The sequence below is a fragment of the Eumetopias jubatus genome, unplaced genomic scaffold, assembly GCF_037043125.1.
Source record: "Eumetopias jubatus isolate StellerSeaLion01/CBP00866 unplaced genomic scaffold, mEumJub1_p1.0 scaffold_11, whole genome shotgun sequence".
Lineage (NCBI taxonomy): Eukaryota > Metazoa > Chordata > Mammalia > Carnivora > Otariidae > Eumetopias > Eumetopias jubatus.
The window spans coordinates 86,831,031-86,850,773 of record NW_028274817.1 but is presented as its reverse complement, the minus strand read 5'-3'; the positions used below and the strand labels follow the sequence as shown (position 1 = coordinate 86,850,773).

The window sequence follows — 19,743 nt, the reverse complement described above, 5'->3', positions numbered from 1 at the left end:
AACAGACAATGTGTAAATATGTAATTTTGACAATAACAATATTATTCCTTTCCCTAAAGGAAGAGAGATGTATAGGAGCAGACTGTGTATACTACTGAAACTAAGTTGGTACTATTCAAAATACGTTACTAAAAGTTTAAGATGTTAAGGGAAATCTCCAAGATAACCAGCAAGAAAATAACAATATACAGAAAAGGAAAGAAGAGGATCAAAACCATACACTATAAAAAATCAAATACAAAAAAGGCAGTAATGGAGAAATTGAGGAACAAAAACCACATAAGACATACAGAAAGCAAATAGCAACATGGCAGAAGTGAGTCCAGCCTTATTAGTATTACTTTAAATGTTAATAAATTAAGTTTTACAATTAAAAGTCAGAGATTGACAGAATGGGTAAAAACACAAGATCCATCTATATGCTGTCTACAAGAGAATCACTTTAAATACAAAGACACAAAGAGGTTAAAAGTAAAAAGATGGTTAAAAAAATAGCCTATGCAAATAGCAACCACAAGGGAAGTGGGGTGGCTATATTACCTGACAAAATAGATTTTAAGTTAAAAAAGTATTACAACAGACGAAGAAAGATGTATATTGATAAAATGTTCAATCCGTCAAGAAGGTACAGCAATTATAAACATATACATACCTAAAAATGGACCCCTGAAATATACAAAGCAAAGTCTGACAGAACTAAAGGAAGAAACAGTTCTATAATAATAGGTGGAGGGGCACCTGGGTGGCTCAGTCGTTGAGCGTCTGCCTTCAGCTCGGGTCATGATCCTCAGGGTCCTGAGATCGAGCCCCGCATTGGGCTCCCTGCTCTGCGGGGAGCCTGCTTCTCCCTCTCCCACTCCCCCTGCTTGTGTTCCCTCTCTCGCTGTGTCTCTCTCTGTCAAATAAATAAAATCTTAAAAAAAAAATAATAGGTGGAAACTTCACTATCAATAATATATAGAAAAACCAGACAGAAGATCAATAAAGAACTAGAGGACTTGAAGAATACTATAAACCACTGGATCTAACAGACACATACAGAGCACCCTGCCCAACAAGTGCAGAGTACACATTCTTCTCAAGTACATATGTAACATTCTCCAGGACAGACCATAACTTACGTCACCAAACAAGTCCTATTAAATTTAAAGAGACTAAAAATATTCAAAGTGTCTTTTCCAATCACAATGGGATGAACTAGAAATCAGTAACAGAAGGAAAACTGGAAAACTCACAAATGTGTGGAAATTAAACAACGCACTCTTAACCAATAAGTCAAAGAAGAAATCATAAAAGAAATTAGAAAATAACTTGGGAAAAATGAAAACAACATAATGTACCAAAAGTTATCAGATGCAGCAAAAACAGTGCTCAGAGAGAAATTCTTAGCTGTAAGTGTCTACATTAAAAATGAAAAGATCTCAATTTAGTAACTTAACTGTATACCTGAAGGAACTTAAAAAAAAAAAAAAGAAGAGCAATTCAAACCCAAAGCTAGAATAAGGAAGGAAATGAAAAGATTAGAGAGGAGATAAATAAAATAAAGAACAGAAGAAAAAAATCAAGAAAACCAAAAGTTAGTTCTTTGAAAAGATCAACAAAACTGACAAACTGTAGCTAGGGTAACTAAGAAAAAAAGAAAGAAGACTCAAATTACTAACATCAGAAATGAAAAAGGGGACATTACTATCAACTTTACAGAAGTTAAAAAGATTATAAGAGAATACTATGAATAACCGTACACCAACAAATTGGGTAACCTAGGTGAAATTCACACATTCCTACAAACACACAAACTATCAAAACTGACTCAAGGAGAAACAGAAATTCCGAATAGACCTATAAAAATAAGGAGAGTGAATCAGTAATCAAAAACTTCCCAACAGAGAAAAGCCCAGGACCACATAGCTTTATTGGTTAATTCTACAAACATTTAAAGAAGAACTAACAACAATCCTTCTCAAACTCGTCCAAAAGATTGAAGTAGAGCAAATACTTCCTTACTCTATAAAGCCAGCATTACCCTGATATCAAGGCCAAATACATGACAAGAACAGGAAACTAGAGACCAACAGTCCTTATAAATACAGATGCAAAAATCCTCCACAAAATACTGGCTAACCAGATTCAGCAGCACTTTAAAAGAATTATACACCATGATCAAATGTAATTTATCCCAGGAATGCAAGGTGGCTCAATATATGAAGGTCAATCAGTGTAATGTACCACATCAACAGAATGAAGAAAAAAACCCACATAATCACCGTAATTGATGTAGAAAAAGCATTTGACAAAAAGAATACCTTGTCATGATAAAAAAAAAACAAAAAACAGTAAACTAGATATAAAAAGGAACTTCCTCAGGGATGCCTGGGTGCCTCAGTCTGTTGAGCATCTGCCTTTGGCTTGGGTCATGATCCTGGGGTCCTGGGATCAAGTCCCGCCTTGGACTCCTTGCTCAGTGGGGAGCCTGCTTCTCCCTCTGCCTGCCCCTCCCCCTGCTTGTGCACGCACGCGCACACTCTGACAAATAAAATCTTTTTTAAAAAAAGGAACTTGCTCAAAGTGATAAAGACCATATATGAAAAACCCACATCTAACATCATATTCAATGGTGAAAAACTGAAACCTTTTCCCCTAAGATCAGGATGAAGACAAGGATGCCCACTTTCATCACTTCTATTCAACACAGGACTGGAAGTTCTAACCAGAACAATTAAGCAAGAAAGGGAAATAAAAGGCATCCAAATTAGAAAGGAAGAAGTAAAACTATCTCCATTTGCAGATGACATGATCTTATACATATAAAACTCTATAAAGAATCCAAAAAACTGTTAGAGAAAATAAACAAATTCAACAAAGTTGCAGGATACAAAATCAACACCAAAAAAATCAGTCATATTTCTATACACTAGCAATGAACAATCCGAAAAGGAACTTAAGAAAACAATTTCATTTACAATAGCATAAAAAGGAATAAAATATTTGAAAATAAATTTAACCAAGGAGGTGCAAGAGTTGTACACTGAACTACAAAACACTGCTGAAAGAAATTAAAGATCTAAATAAATGAAAAGATATCCATGTTCATGGACCGGAAGACTTAAAATCATTAAGATGACAATACTACCCAAAGCAATATATAGACTAAATGCAATCCCTATCAAAATCTCAATGGCAGGGTGCCTGGGTGGCTCAGTCGGTTAAGCATCTGCCTTTGGCTCAGGTCATGATCCCGGAGTCCCAGGACTGAGTCCCACATGGGGCTCCCTGCTCAGCTTCTCCCTCTTCCCTTCACCCTGCTTGTGCTCTCTCTCTCTCTCTCTCTCTCTCTCAAATAAAATCTTTTAAAAAAAATCTCAATGGCAGAAATGAAAAAACTCATCCTAGAACTTTTATTGAAAATTAAGGAACTTCAAAGAGCCAAAATAATCCTGAAAAAGAACAAAGTTGGAGGACTCACACTTCCTAATTTCAAAACTTGCTACAAAGCTACAGGAATCAAAACGGTGTGATACTGGTATAAGGACAGACATATAGACCAATGAAATAGAATTGAGAGCCTAGAAATGTGCCTTCATATCTATGGTCTACTGATTTTTGACAAGGATGCCAAAACCATTCAATGAGGAAGGGACAGTTTCTTCAACAAATGGTGCTGGTATAACTGAACATCCACATACAAAAAATAAATAAATTTGGACCCTTACCTTATACCATATATAAAAATTAATAGAGACCAAAAACCCAAATTTAAGAGCTAAAACTATAAAGTTCTTCAAAGAAAAAACTTTTTGGCATTGGATTTGGCAAAGATTTCTTGGATAGGATACCAAAAGCATAGGCAACAAAAGAAAAAAAATAGATAAAGTGAACTTCATCAAAATTAAAGCTTTTTGTGCAAAGGACACTATCATAGAGTAAAAAGGCAACATGAACTAGGAGAAAGTATTTAGAAATCATATATCTAATAAGAGATTAACATCCAGAATACATAAAGAACTCCTACAACTCAACAAGAGACAACCCAATTTAAAAATGGGCAGACGACCTGAACGAACATTTCTCCAAAGAAGATGTACAAACAGCCAATAAGCACATGAAAAGATGCTCCACATCATTAGTCAATAGGAAAATGAAAACCAAAACCATAATGAGCTACCACTTCACAAGTACTAGGATGACTACAAAAAACAACAACAGAAAATAACAAGTATTGGAGAGGATGTGGAGAGACTGGAATTCTTGTGGTGGGAATGTAAAATACTGCAGCTGCTGTGGAAAATAGTTTGGCAGTTCCTGAGAAAGTTAAACATAGAATCACCATATGACCCAGCAATTTTACTCCCAGGTATATACTCAAAAGAATTGAAAACAGGGGCCCAAACGGATACTTGTGTATCACGGCAGCATTATTCATAACAGCCAAAAGGTGGAAACAACCCAAGTGTCCAGGAACTGATAAATGGATAAACAAAATGCAGAATGGAATATTACTCAGCCATAGAAAGGAATGAAGTTCACATACAAGCGACAACACGGATGAACCTCGAAAATATTGTGCCAAGTGAAAGAGTCAGATTCAAATAAGTCAGGACTCAAAGTGTGTGAATACACTTAAATGAAATATCTAGAATAGGCAAATTTGTAGAGACAGAAACTAGATTAGAGGGTATCAGGGAGTAGGGGGGAGGAAGGAATGGGGGCATTACTGTTTTAATGGGTACAGAGTTTGAGGTGATAAAAACATTTTTTTGGAAATAGTGGTGTGATGGTCACACAATTTTACAAATGCCATTAATGCTAGTGAATTATACAGTTAAAAATGGTAAGAAATGGAAAATTTTGCTACATTTTGCCACAGTAAAAAAATTTAAAAACCACCATGTGGCTTATCAGCTAAATACACAATTTTTTGCGAATGTATACTCACCTATCCCTTCATTCCTCCTTCCTGAAACAGCTTTTGCTGTGATTCAGGCAGATGTTTTCACACATACAGTTTTCCTTCTCAGAAACTTCACAGCCAGCATGAATCTGAGGCATGAGAACTTGAAGGAAGGACCTTTAATGCTAGGCAGTGTTACCAGCACCTTATGTTTGTTAGACAAAATAGAATCCATTAAGCAAATATTTCCATGGCACCTACTATGTGTCTGGCACTATTCTAGGGACAGAAGAGAACAGTAAACGAAAGACAGATACGCCTGCCTACACTGCCATTCAGGGTGCTGTTCTCATGGATTTCGGAAGCGCTCTCGAGGAGACAGTGACATGCCTGGGAGAACCGGCATAGGAAGAGCAGGGAAACCTGGGAGCTCGACAGGCCAAGCTCCACCTGCCTCCCCACCTCTGCGATAGTGACGTCTAGAGATTAGAAAGCTTTTAAGCACCTGCTCCCACCTGAGAAGGCCTGGCACAGCCACTCTGAACATCCTTTGATGGTTTCTCTGGGTTTTCCCCAGTAACGACTGGTAGCCTTCTGCCATATTGTCTTGGTCAGGCCAGCTCTAACAAAGTACCAGAAATTGGGTGGCTTATACACCACAGACATTTCTTTTTCTCACAGTTCTGGAGCCTGAAAGTGCAAGATCAGGGTAGGAGAATGATCAGGCCTGGGAAGTTCTCCTTCTGGAATACAGACTACTGACTTCTCATTGCATACACATATGGTGGAAAGAGAGCTCTCTGGGTCTCTTCTATCAGGGCACGAATCTCATTCATGAGGGCTCCATCTTCATGACATAAGTACTTCCCAAAGGCCATAGCTCCTAATACTATCACACTAGGGCTTAGGATTTCAATATATGAATTAGGGGAGGCCCAACCAATCAGTGCATAACACCTTTGGGATGAAAACAAACAGGTATTTTGGCTCTACTTGGATCCAAGGGCCCGAGGCCAATGTAGCATAGGAAAATCCAGTCTTCCAAATTGGCCAGCCTCACTCCTTGCAGTGGTACATTGGACTTTGGAGCCAAAGCCCCAGCAAATAATAAAAAGGTACACTTTGCTTTATCTTATACTCTGGGCATAGATATCCCTCGGAGAACCCCTGGAACCAGGTCGTAGGGGCAGGATTCAGATTCTGCTCTCTCCTGGCCAAACATATCCTGAACCATATTGATCTCATCCTTTAGCAGACTTCCACTTACCTATCTCAGACATATGGTCCTAAACAAATGTGCTGCTAGACGTAACTTTCAATTTCTTCATTTGGCAATATGGGACCAATGATACAGTCTTCATACATTTGATGTGAAGTTTAAATGGCTTGAAGTATGCAAAATACTTAACACAGTGCCTGGCTATCATAGCAGGTGAATGTATTTAAATGGTGAAAACAATATTCTACAGCAATGAGTTTCAAACTTCAACTTAGAAAAAAAACAAAAACAAAAACACAACAACCCTACTAGGGGCACCTGGGTGGCTCAGTCCGTTAAGCATCTGACTCTTGGTTTTGGCTCGGGTCATGATCTCAGGGTTGTGAGATCAATCCCCACCTGGGGCTCCGTGCTCAGCACAGAGTCTGCTACATATTCCCTCTCGAGCTCTCCCTTTGCCCCTCCCCCTGCTCATGTTCGCTCTAAATAAATAAATAAATAAAATCTTTAAAAAAAAAAACAACCCTGCTAATGTACTGAAACACAGATTCTTGAGTCCCACTCTGAGATACTTAAGTCTGGGGCCAGACCTGCTAGTTCTAACAAGCTCCTGGGTGATGCTGACAAGAGTTATTGAAACAGCTTCACAAACTCCAGATGAATATACTGCCCTCGAACTGGATTACTTACAAAATTGAGTTTCTCATCAACAAAACTGCATGCAAATCCTACAACCTCTCTTTTCTGGATTATGTGTGACAAAGGATTCATCAAATACTGCATTAGAGATCGGCTTAGCTGCTCTCCAAACCTGTTCCTCTGCCTCCAGCTAGACTATATTTCCCTGCCTCCATTCCAGTTAGATGTGGCCTCATGACCAAGTTCTGCCCAACAGAAACAGGCAAAGCGATGTGCAACACTTTTGGGCTTGGCACAAACTCCTCCCCATGTAATCCTCTTTTCCTTTCCTCATTCACTGGCTGGGGAGGGAGGGTTCCAAGGCCCTAAGTGATGTGGAAGCCACAGGATGGAAGGCACCTGGTCCCTGAGTGAGCACATGGAGAACCACCTGCCAGTCTCTTGCACTGGCCCATGACATGAGTTACAAATGAACTTTTCTTATGTTAGGCCACTGAAATTTGGGGCTGGTCTGTTTTAACAGCTAGCGTTACCTTAATACAAATATCCACACTGATGAAAAGCCAAGTAGCATGCTTTAACCAAAAGAGAAAAGCCTCCTAACACCTATTCTCTTGCAAGTGGAATAGAGGCAATTTTTCAAAAGATATGTGAGCTTTAAAATCAAACCAAAAAATTAAAATTAAGAAGGCGTTACTGATTCTCAAGTCAAGAAAGCCTAACATCAGCTCCTATAAACTAATGTCAAACAGCATTACTCAATGTCAGCATTTAAGGAGAGTAACAGGTTGTATACAGCCTCACCTGTACGTCCTTTCAGGGAGAAGTTTAACAGGTTACCAGCTAAGAGGTTAACAGAGAGGTTAACATCTTCCCCAATCTTCTATTTAAATAAAAATTTCAAAACATATGAAAAAGTTGAAAGATGAATATAAAGCACACCCTTTCACCCACCACCTAGATATACGTGGTATGTGTATTTTTTTTTTGACTGAACTTTTTGAAAGTAAGCTGCATGAGTGAGGACTCATACACTTGATCCCTGAATACTTTAGCTTACAACTCCAATTAATATGTACATTCTCTTGTATAACCTCAATTATCTCACCTAAGAAAAATAACAGTAATTCCCTAATGTCATCTAACCTCAAGCCAGTGTTCAAACATCCCTGACTGTCCCCAAAACACTTTATAGCTTAGTTCCATGAACCAGGAACCAGTCAAGTTTCCTGTGCTATGACTGCATATGCCCCTTTGGTCTCCATTAGCTTAGAACACTGGCTTAGTCTGCTCAGGCTGCTAGAACAAAATACCGTAGACTGGGTGGTTTAAACAACCAACATTTATTTCTCACAGTTTTGGAGGCTGGAAGTTCAAGATCAAGGTGCTGGCAGATTCAGTGTCTGATTAGAGCCCTCTTCCCAGCTTTGTGGATGGCTGCCTTCTCCCTGTATCCTCACATAATAGAGACAGTGAGCTTTGGTCTCTTTCTCTTCTTAGAGGGGCACTAATCCCATCATAGAGGCTCCACCCTCGTGAGCTCATCTAAACCTAATTACCTCCCCCAAACCCCACTTCCAAATAGCATCACCTTAGGGATTACGACTTCAACAGATGAATCTTGGGAGGTACAATTCAGTCCATAACAGACACTTGACCTGTCTTTTTGTTTCCCTTGACATAGACTTCTTGAAGAAACCAGGACGATGGTCTTGTAGGTTACCCTGTGTTTTGGATATGTCTCATTGTTTTCACATGGTATTTGATAGCGTGTTTCTCTATCCCCTATATTTTCTGTAAACTGGAAGATGTGCCTAAAACCTGAATTCAATTCAAATAAAACATTTGGAGGATGAATACTACATAGGTGAAGCCATATGCTTCCTACTGCATCTCAGCAGGAGGCACGTACTACTAGATAGTTCCACAAGGAGCAAGGATAAATTTGAGGACTTGGACATAAGATGGTGACTGCTGGACCTCTCCACCGTAAAGATACCTTCTTTCCTCTATGAGAGGCAAGCGATCTGTGGCGTGATCCTTGGCACCGTGTAAGTACCATGTTCCCCAACAACCTCTCCCCTACAGCTTTGGAATTCATTGAAAATGCTTGTCTAGGGGCGCCTGGGTGGCTCAGTCATTAAGCATCTGCCTTCGGCTCAGGTCATGATCCCAGGGTCCTGGGATGGAGCCCTGCATCGGGCTCCCTGCTCGGCGGGAAGCCTGCTTCTCCCTCTACCACTCCCCCTGCTTGTGTTCCCTCTCTCGCTGTGTCTCTCTGTCAAATAAATAAATAAAATCTTTAAAAAAAAAAAAAAAAGAAAAAATCCTTGTCTACATCACTGAGGGTTGTGAAATGGTGATTTTCGAATTACATCGTTCCAAAAAGGTTACCTTCTGAAAGTTCTAAGAAACACTTTCAGGAAATGTCATTTTCTCATTTTAAGATTCATTTTATTTCCATTTATTACTTTTAAATAACTGCAAGTTTTATGCCTAGACATTCCTTTAAAAAGAACATCTTAATATCCAAGGAAAATGCTAACACCTGTGTTCTCTTAGTGTTAATGTATTTTTTGCTACATGAAAGTTGCTTTATTTTTAAACAAAGTTCCCATTGCAAAAGTAATGTGTCAGTGTCATAGAAATTTCAAGCCATTCAGAAGAGTACAAAGGGAAAAAAGTACCACCACCCCTCCCACTCTCCCAACAACTGGTTCTACAACAGCAGGATAACCACTGCTAAGTAAGTTTGTATCTGCTTCCAGAGAAGCATAGATCATATATAAATGTGTGCACGTGTTTACGTGCATACTTTACATAATTTTTAAAGACTAAATGAGATGATACTATGCAGACTATTCTGCACCTTGTTGTTTTTCCCCACAACGGTATGTGTGGGTAGCTGCACAACACCTCTTTTTTTTACCAGCTGCATAGTATTCCTTGGCAGGAATGTGCTGTAACTTAACCAGTCCCTTCTTGAGTATTGCCCCTTGCTTCTGGGACAACAAATATTGCCATCTATGTAACGTGCTAGTGCAAGTATTTTTTGAAGGACACAGTCCAAGAATTGAGACTGCTGGCTAAAAGAGTAGGGTAGGTATGTTGTAAATTTTTTCTAGGTATTAACAAATAGCCCACCCGAAAAAAAAAAAAAGTCAGTCCCGCTCATCCCCACTAACTGATTGCTGATGCATTATTAAATTACGGCAGGCCTTTACTGAATGAGCCTCAAGTAGCAAAGCTGGCCAAAGAATCACAAAGTCTAAAGTGAGAATGAGAACTAGTACTTACCAAGTGTTTATCAGCCACTGCACTTGACCTTTACAACATCTCAATAATACACTAATCCTGTGAGGTGAGTGACACTGTCCCCGTCTTTTGAAAAGAGGAAAGCGGGGCTCAGAGAGCTTACCCAATATTATGCAGCTTTGTAAGTAACAGAGCCAGCATCTGAACCCAAGGGATGTGGTGCCAAAGTGAGCTGCCCCAAAACGGGGCCAAAGGGAAGGGCTCTTAAAAAAACAAAAAAAAAAAACCAAAAAAAAAAGAGGGCTCCCAATTAACCTTGGTTAATAGGGTGGCTCCAAAATGTTTGCTCACACAGAGGCCCAAATGTTCACTGTATGCTACTTCAAAGGGTCGTATTTCCCCTGTGAACCCCCTCTCGGGCCGCGCTTAGCAATTCAGCTCCGACAAAGCAACAAGGAGCCCACGGTCCGCGGGACCCAGAGAGGCTGACCAACACATACTTGGAAAGCTGATAGCCATGGAGGAAGCGAGAAGCAGGTGGTGGGCTGCCAGGGCCAAGCGAGATATTTTGGACCTGTATCAGTTGTCATAAAAACAGTATGGGGGAAGTGGGACTAGCGTACACATGAGAGAGAACCACAGTTAACTGACACAGTCTGCTGATGCCACCTTTCCCTTCCTCCAACACTTGCTATTTCTGCTGCACAGATTTGCTGGGCCCAGGAACTTTCGGAGGGCACTTAGTCACGTACAGGGGCAGACAGCTGGGAGCTCCCTGCCCTGACAAAACAGGTTGCCAGGTAAGCTCCCGGTCCACTGCTGTGTGCAGCTCCCATCACAGGGCCGGGTCGGGGGGGGGGGGGGGGGGGCGAGGAACGCTGTTTTCAATGTCCCTGGAGGAGAGTCTGGTCTGTGGTCACCAGCCCTTACAGCTACCTGGGTCTGTTGTCAGGGAGGAGTGCTTGTAACTGTACCTTGCCATTTAAATGTTGAGCATTCACAGTGTCTCTCTTACTGTCCTTGGGTCCTCTGCATCTAAGCAAGCGCTTAAGATGGGATCTCTCGGCGTGCGCCACTCCTAGTAAAACATCAACTCTTCGCTGGGGATAATGAAATAAAAAGGAGGGAGGGAAAGGAAGGAAAATCTCTTTCCCCTTTCCCATTTGGTGTCCATTCCAGGCACAGGGCTCCAGAAGTTCCATGGGTACAATCAACAGTTGAAAGGTCACAGAAAATGGATAACGTAAAGTTTAAAATGGGGAGAAGTGGGCATCAAACTGGATTTGAGGAGCATCTTAAAATGCCATCACAAATGCCACAGAATGGAGGCGAGGACACACCAAGAGGTAATTTGGCTTCCATAATTCAAAAATCGGAAAGCACAAAAGGGTATATGGTGATGTTTCCCTCCCACCTCATGTCACAGCCACCTAGTTCCTCTCCAGCAAAAAAAAAAGCCAATGTTACTAGTCTACTGACTGTCCTTCCAGCGATATTTTATACCAGCAAACTTATATAATCACAATTTATTTTAATATGGCTATATATATAACTTATTATAAATATTAAAACTTTCCCTTGCAGATTAAAGTGCCGCTTAAATATTTTTAAAGGGGCAGAAATTAACATTTTTTTAAATTTCAAAGAGTTTTGAAACTTGCAGTTGAACTCTTTTCACTCAAAAACTTACCAACATTTAAAAATGAAATTGTTTATCTCCAGAAATTAAGTTGGGCACCCGACACCCAGCAGATACTTAACAAATGTTTCCTTAGGTCTTTTTGTCCTTTATTACTCAGAGGCAACAGGACAATTACTCACTTCCTCTACTGATATCAAGAAATGAAATCTGTTTTCTTACTATTATTAACAAAGAGAAGTCCTGAAAATCTGTACTATATTCGCTTAAGTGTTCAAAGATTTTCATACTGAATTTTTAAAACTCAGAATCCCTATCCCAATAGCCTCCATAAAATAATGAATAATTAGCTAATCAAATGACATTAGAATTCAAATGAAGCGTGTGTGTCCACTAAAACAGAAGACTAGATATCCATGAGACAGACAACTGTTTTCTCACAGTTAGAGGCAAAACATTCATATCAGAATATTAGTATCTGGCAGAACCTAGGACATTGCATATTGACAAACTAAATTTCTTAGTATATTTCAAAGTAACACTAAAACCGAAAATGACACAGAATGTTATGAGATGATGTTGCCTTTTCTGAACAATCATCAATTAAACCAGATTTCAGTACCACAAAATGACACGGTACACTGCAGCAGGGCCCCAATGACTAAAAGGTTGAGATGAGTTTAAAAAGTACATAATCAGCACAGGAAAATTCCACTATTGTTTGTAGGCCTTAAGATAAAGGTGACTGAGCTCCTAAGAACATGGAGTACTCCCTCAGAAAAAAAATATTTTTAAATTCTCATTTTCCATGCGCTCGAACGTGTATTTATGAGCCTGTCCAATCTACCTTCTGGAAGTATTCTACGCTGTGCTTTAATGAAATGGATCTAGAGGCTATAAAATAAAAATCTTCTCATAGTTATCTATAGACATAGAAGGGTAATCTTTATTTGCATTATCTCTCAGAGTCAGCCACCTGAAATGACAACATGCTTCAACTCCCACCCTGCTAGCTGCTCAGTAGGCCTCCTAGCTTACCTGCAGCCTTGGCATTAGTCATTTGTCACCCGCTGACACAAACCACAGAGCTCAAGAGTGGCCAGGTATCGAGGCCAAAGTTTGAGTTCACATCTGTAATCTGCAATAACCAAACTCAGTCTTAGACCTGGTCCTGGTTCAGTGACAGATCTGTTTAGAACTCTACCTCTTTAAAACTAGAGGGATCCTGACAGCACTTTGTAACCTTGGTGGCCATGAGCCTGGGCTGTCAACGACCGATCAAGAGCCCCGAGAAGCAAGGCCCAGGGCCAAGGGTAATTTTCACATTAAAGATTCAGGTTTCTGCTTTTCATCCTTTATCAGAGAACCCTGAATGGAAATTAAATGGAGAGATCCCTCCAGTAAAAGTGATGAAGTAAAACGTTCCCTACTGGGAATAGTCATGAGGTGGGCTCATCTATTTCCCATGAGGATGCCCACCTGGGCCTTAACTCCGCTGAATTCAATTCAAAAAGAGAATACGTTTCTACTTTGGAGTCATAACGGGAGGGGGGGTGTGGTGAGAGGGATGATTCAGATTACAGTTAACTGACATCCATGTAATAATGGAAGATTTGTGCAGACCACTCTGCGCGGAACACAGCGTGTGTTATTAAATCCAGAAAAGGAAGGTGGCATCAGCCCACCCTTCACAACAAAAGAATGGCTGACTCCGGAGTTAAAACCACTCACTACTTTTCCTCTTCATCCACTTATAAACGGATCTTCAAAGTCACGTCCATGTTAAAATCTGAAGAACACAAAAGCTCCTCTTCCCTTGGAGAAGCCAAGTACCTGGGTATAACGTCCCACCTGGACAGAAGAGCGGGAGGCGTGCCCATATACCCGACTAGGCCTGATCACGTCGGTGCACCACTCTGGATCCGGGACCACGCTCACCTTTCACAGCGCTTCAGGCTCCGACTTTGTTAACAAGAGACCCGGGAACATAGATCTCAGAAGTGGGCGCTCACCCAGGTTGACCATGGATGTGTGGCATCCATCAGGCCCCGGCCGCCCATACCCAAGCCCAGAAACCCTCAGCCCTCGCCCCCACCCTCACTGTGGCCTGATTCTTGGGGTGACGCGGTCCCCAGGATAGATAGTCACCCGCCGCGGCACACAGACCCTGTTGAGCTGAACTGGGGCAGAGGTGGGGGCGGGTGCGGAAGAGCGATGCGGGGGGGGGGGGCAGCGCAAAACAGAACCCGGCGGACAGAACCAGGCCACCTCTGTGCCTTTCATTTTCCTGGCTCCCCGATTAAGAAACGTCGAAATGGGCTGGAATTCTTTTTAACGGTAATAGAAAGCCAGAAAATGCAGACAGTTGACCTTGGGAACCAACCCCGTGGCAGCGGGAAACGGAAAAGAAACACGTTGGCAAGTGAAGGGGGAGCGCAGCGCAGAGCGGGGCGGGGTCGGGGGGAGCGCAGCGGCCGGGCGGCCGGAGGGGTGTCGGGGTGGTAGGCGCGGTAGGGGGTGCTCACCGTAGATCATGGCCAGCCCCGTCTCGTGCAGAAAGCGCACCCGGCGGTGCTTGAAAAGCCAGATGGTGAGGATGGTGAGCGTGAGCAGCAGGATGAAGGTGAGCAGGCTCACGCTGTCTTGCCGGTGGCTCTCCTCCGCCTCCTTCTCCGTGGCGAGCTCCTCCATGGCGCTGCTGTCCTCGGCCGCCGCCCCAGAGGAGGCCGCGGCCGCGGCGCGCAGCCCCCGACCCAGCAGCAGCGGTAGCAACGGCAGCAGCAGCAGCCGCGGTGGCAGCGCCCGGGCCGCCCGTCCCGGGCCGAGGCGCGCCGCGTCACCAGGCTCCATGGTCCCCAGGGCCGCCCGCGCCTCCTGCGCGCGGGGGACCAGCAGCCCGCGCCGTCGGCGGGTTCCCGCGGCGCCGCCGACCTGCCCGAGTGGCCGCTGCCGCCGCAGCTCCTCCCCCCGCGCGCGCCGGGCCGGGGCTGCGCCGGGAGCCGCGTGGGGGAGGGGCGCGCGCAGTGCGCAGGATCGCCAAGCACCGCCCCCCCCGCCCGCGCACCTGTTCGGCCCCCAGCCGCGCCGCGCTCTGGGGGCCGCGCTCCCGGCCGCCGAAGCCCACGAGGCGGGGGCCCTCCGACTCAGGGGGAGCGGCCGTCGGCCCCGGGCCTGCCTGCGCTCCTCGCGCGGTCCCGGCGTACCTGGCCGGGCCGTCTGGGGTTGCGGGGCCCGTTCCTGGGCCGTCGCCGACGCGCTTCCTAATCGCGACGCCAGAGGTCGCCGGTGCCTGGCAGGAGCGTCAGCTTGGATTCGCGCGCTGGGGGATCTCGGGTCCTGTCTCTGGGGCCACCGCGAAGCGTTCCATCTCAGGCCAGTGTGCGGCTGTCCTGAGCCCAGTAAAACGGGGGGGGAACAGGGGGGCGGGGCCTGGGGGAAGCGAAGATTCGCGAAGCAGCGTTGCCACCTCCACTTCTCTTTCCACAGCTCTCACAGTGCCTTCCAGCTTTCAGGGCCTCCCAGACTCTACCAGGCTTCATTCAAACCTCTGCTCTAAGTCTGTCCCAAAGTGAGGACTGATAACGGGTTGGAATGGGGTGCAAGCGTTAAAATAGCTCCTTCACCCCTTGGGGACTAGACTGACTTCTTATTCTGGACTGTGTAACTAGTCCTCTTGGGGAACAGGGTTGAACCAGAAGGAACTGAACAGGTGCCATTCCTGCTAGATGAGCAGCGGGGGGTGAGGGTGGAGATTACCCTGGTGGCCCTTTTATGTTGACCTTATGGTAGCCCAGGGAGTCTTTGGATGATTCTTAGGACAGCTCTGGAAAAAAATTATAGAGTGGACTCTGGAGGATAACGCCTCTTGGAACAATTCCTCAGGAACTAGAATTTCCAATCCAACTTGTTCCTCTGGTCAAGGAAGAAAAGAGATTGAATTCTTTTTTTTTTTTTTAAGATTTGTTTTTATTTTTAAGTAATCTCTACACCCAGCATGGGGCTCGAACCTATAACACCAACATCAAGAGTTGCATGCTCTACCTAACTGAGCCAGCAAGGCACCCCTGGAGTGACGAAATTCTCAATCACTGAATTCCCAGTGTCTAACCCTGTGCTCATAAGTTTATTGAACTGCTCTGAAATTCATACCAACCGTTCACGTTTTCTCTCCCAGAGGAGTTTGCATATTTAAGAGAATTTCTTGAAGAAAGCAAAGCTTAACTAAAAAGAGTAAAGAGTAATAACAATAGGGTAGGGATGGCATTAGGTAGGAAGGATATTTGGAGCACTGCAGCCTTCCTGGTTCCCCTCTAGGTGAACACTCTGGCAAGCTGCTTAGTACCTTCTTTAAAGCAGGGGAATCTCTTCAAGATTTTAGCTAGCCTTGTTCCCAATTCGTCCCGACTGTACCCCAGCCCTTGCAAAAATCCACATATCTTGAAGTTCCATGCAGGTTCCCAATGAAATTGCAAACACCAAAAACCTGGATAGTCACAGAGGAAGTTATACAACAACAGGAAGATGATCTAGTTTCTGGAGATACACTAAAATCCACGTTTGCTGGAAACTGGTTATGTTGATCATAATATTTAATATTACACCCTCTTGCGTTCCTGTAAGTCGAGGACAGAACTTCTCTCTGCAGACTTCTTAGTACTTAGGGCAGATCGTATTTTCAAACAATGCCCACAACCGTATTTCCCATTGCACCTGCTCTTCCAGAACTTGCCACTTCCCCATCAAAGGGTGGTATCTGTGTTCCCTCTCCCCTTGAACTTCAGTGGACCCTTGTGACTGCCTCAAAGAATACAATGTGGCAATAAAGACTGCAAAACTTGTGAAACCAGGTCATAAAAGACAATCTAGTTCCTGCCTGACTTACTCTCACACTCTTGCTGTCCACTCATTTTGGAGCCCTGAGCCGCCGTGTACAAAAATCTAGACCACAGTGAGATATCACATCACACCTGTTAGAAAGGCTATCATCAAAAAGACAAGAGACAGCAAATGTGGACGAGCCTGTGGAGAAAAGGGAGCCCTCATGCACTGTTGGTGGGAATGTAAATTGATACCGCCACTATGGAAAACAGTGTGGAGGTCCGTCAAAAAATTAAAAATAGAACTACCACATGATCCAGAGATTCTGCTTGTGGGTATTTATCCAAAGAAAGTGAAAACAGGATCTCAAATATATATCTTCATTCCTATGTTTATTGCAGCATTATTCACAATAGCCAAGATAGGGAAACAACTTAAGTGTCTGTCAATAGATAACTAGATAAAGAAAATATGATGCACATATATATAGAGAGAGAGAGAGATTGGGATATGTAGATATAGCTCTATATACACACAATGGAATATTTAGCCATGAGAAAGAAGGAAATCCTGCCATTTGCAACAGCATCGATGGATCTTGAGATCCCATAACTCAGTGAAATAAGTCAGGCAGAGAAAGACAAATATGTATGACCTCACTTATATGTGGGATCTAAAAAAGCTGAACTTGTAGAAACAGAGAGTAGAATATTGGTTACCAAGAGCTGAGAGGTGAGATAAATGGGATATGTTAGTCAACGAATACAAACTTGCAGTTATAAGATGAAGACATTCTGGGGATCTAATGCACAGTGTTGTGATTACAGGTAACAATTCTGTAGTACATATTTGAAAGTTGCTAAGAGAGTAGATCTTAAATGTGGTCACCACAGAGAGGCATGGTAATTATGTGACATGATGGAGGTATTAGCTAACACTAAGGTGGTAGTCCTGGTGTGAAAATGTAAGTATATCAAATCAACACGCTGTACACCTTAAGCTTACACAATGTTATATGTCAATTATATCGCAATAAAGCTGGGAATTTTTTAAAAAGAAATTGATCTACCTTGAAGCTGCCATGCTGGAGAAACCATGGTCGAGACAACATAGCCATACAGACAAACACCACGGGAGTGACAGCTTTTTTTAGTGTTCCCAGCCCAAATACCCCACACCTGAATGAGTGAACCTTCAAATTATTTTATTCCCAGCCACCATCTTATGGTAAGCGTATGAGAGACTCTCAAGGAAGAACCACCTAGCTGAGCCTAATCAATGCCTGAATCTATGGGATGACCACATAATGATTTATGTTGTTTTAAGCTACTAAGTTTAACTGTGATTTTTTCCATAACAGTAGATAACCAGAAGAATATTTATGCTATAAAGAGACTGCCTCAGGTAGAGTATGAGAAGATTTGTCCCAAGTATTCACAAATCTACACCAAAGAAAATGCTCAATTATCTATACAGGTTTATATATGAAAACTAACCTATGCAATACAGGGGTTCTGATTCCAGTTAACACAGAATAATCACACTCAACCCATTCTCTCCCACTGAACAGAATGCGGGGATCAGTTATTTGAGGACTCTAAAAATATCAATTGTACCAGGTAAATTGAGGCAGAGCACCAGAATTTGTAGTAAAACGGGGCGCCTGGGTGGCTCAGATGGTTAAGCGTCTGCCTTCAGCTCAGGTCATGATCCCAGGGTTCTGGGATCGAGTCCCGCATCAGGCTCCCTGCTCCTTGGGAGCCTGCTTCTCCCTCTGCCCCTCTCTCTCTCTCTCTCTCTCTCTGTGTGTGTGTCTCTCGTGAATAAATAAATAAAATCTTTTTTAAAAAGAAAAAAAATGAAGTAAAACAACAGGCAATGAGTTTACAATTTTTCCCTCCAGTAGCCACTGGACTGAACTGAAGGCAGTCCAAGCCCAGAAGGGGGCATTGACATGGACAGAGAGAGCACCAAGAAGAGCAGAAAATAGACCTCCTAATGTTCAGAGAGAGTAGGGAAGTACACCAATTTTTCCTTTTTCCATTCTCTCACACCCTTGCCAATAGGCAATCCCCCATTGTGGCTGAGTCAACAGTGACAATGGAGGGAGCAGTGCTGCCAAAGTACCTAAAATGCTGAGGGAGGGGGAAACCTTCCTCTCTGGTTTGGAATAGCCATGGTCCCAAGTCAGTGGAGGCAAATGCCCATTGATGCACCTTTTTCTCTCTCTTTTCTTCCTCCTGCCGCTTGGCTCCAGACATGGGTGAAGTTGCAGGAAGTGCATGCCAGAGAGAAGTAAATAAAGACTCAGATTTCTTGCCAAAGGATTGAAAAGAGGAACTCCAAGGAACTGCAAAGTCCCAGCGAGATTTTGGAGAGGGAGCAACTTGGGAAAACAACCCTATAGAGTTTATGAGCTCCTAGGTTCACCCTAACCTGCATGTGGATCTTATCCTAAACAGCATACCAAAGACTGTGAAAACCGAACTAAGAGACAGATCACCACCCAGATCTGAAACTAGCCACTGAATAAAACACTTGCTGGGCAAGTCAAAATAGCCCTGCAAAATTTTTGAAGACTGAACTGACTTTGGAGCCATGATCCACAAAAGGCAGGCCAGAACTTGTGATTTGGACCCAACCATGTTGACTACAAGCTAAAACAAAAATATGAATACTCCTCTATAAGATTAACACAAGACACAAGGCCCCATCTCATAATATTAAAAATGTCCAAGATATGGGTCACCTGGGTGGCTCAGTCAGTTGGGCGTCTGCCTTCGGCTCGGGTTGTGATCCTAGGGTCCTGAGATCGAGCCCCACATCAGGCTCCCTGCTCAGTGGGGAGTCTGCTTCTCCTCTCCCCCTGCTCGTTCTCTCTCTAATAAATAAATAAAAATAAATTTTAAAAAATGTCCAGGATACGACCCAAAAATTATTCAGCACATGAAGAACTATGAAAATCTCAACTATTGATTGCCTATTGAAAAGGTAATCAATCAAAAGATGCCACTGCTGAGATGAAACATGACACAGATGTTAGAATTATCTAAACAAGACTTTAAAATAGCTATTATAAAAATGCTCCAACAAGTAAGAGCAAATAATCTTGAAATGAATGGAAAGGTAGAAAGTCTCAGCAAAGGATTAAAAGATAGGGGGTGCCTGGGTGGCTCAGTCGGTTAAGTGTCTGCCTTTGGCTCAGATCATAATCCCAGGTCCTAGGATCGAGCCCTGTGTCAGACTCCCTGCTCAGCGGAGAGTCTGCTTTTCCCTATCCCTTTG

General features: G+C 43.1%; 1 protein-coding gene across 1 annotated transcript in view; it reads right to left on the bottom strand.

Moving 5' to 3' along the window:
* The window catches only part of SLC9A7 (solute carrier family 9 member A7), a 132,209-nt gene extending 117,635 nt beyond the window's left edge, over nucleotides 1-14,574 (bottom strand). The window contains exon 1 of the mRNA XM_088028826.1: nucleotides 14,166-14,574. Within this exon, the coding sequence (XP_087884952.1) occupies nucleotides 14,166-14,490 (325 nt within the window). The 5' untranslated portion in view covers nucleotides 14,491-14,574. The remainder of the gene's footprint in view (nucleotides 1-14,165) is intronic.
* Nucleotides 14,575-19,743: the final 5,169 nt, after the last annotated feature.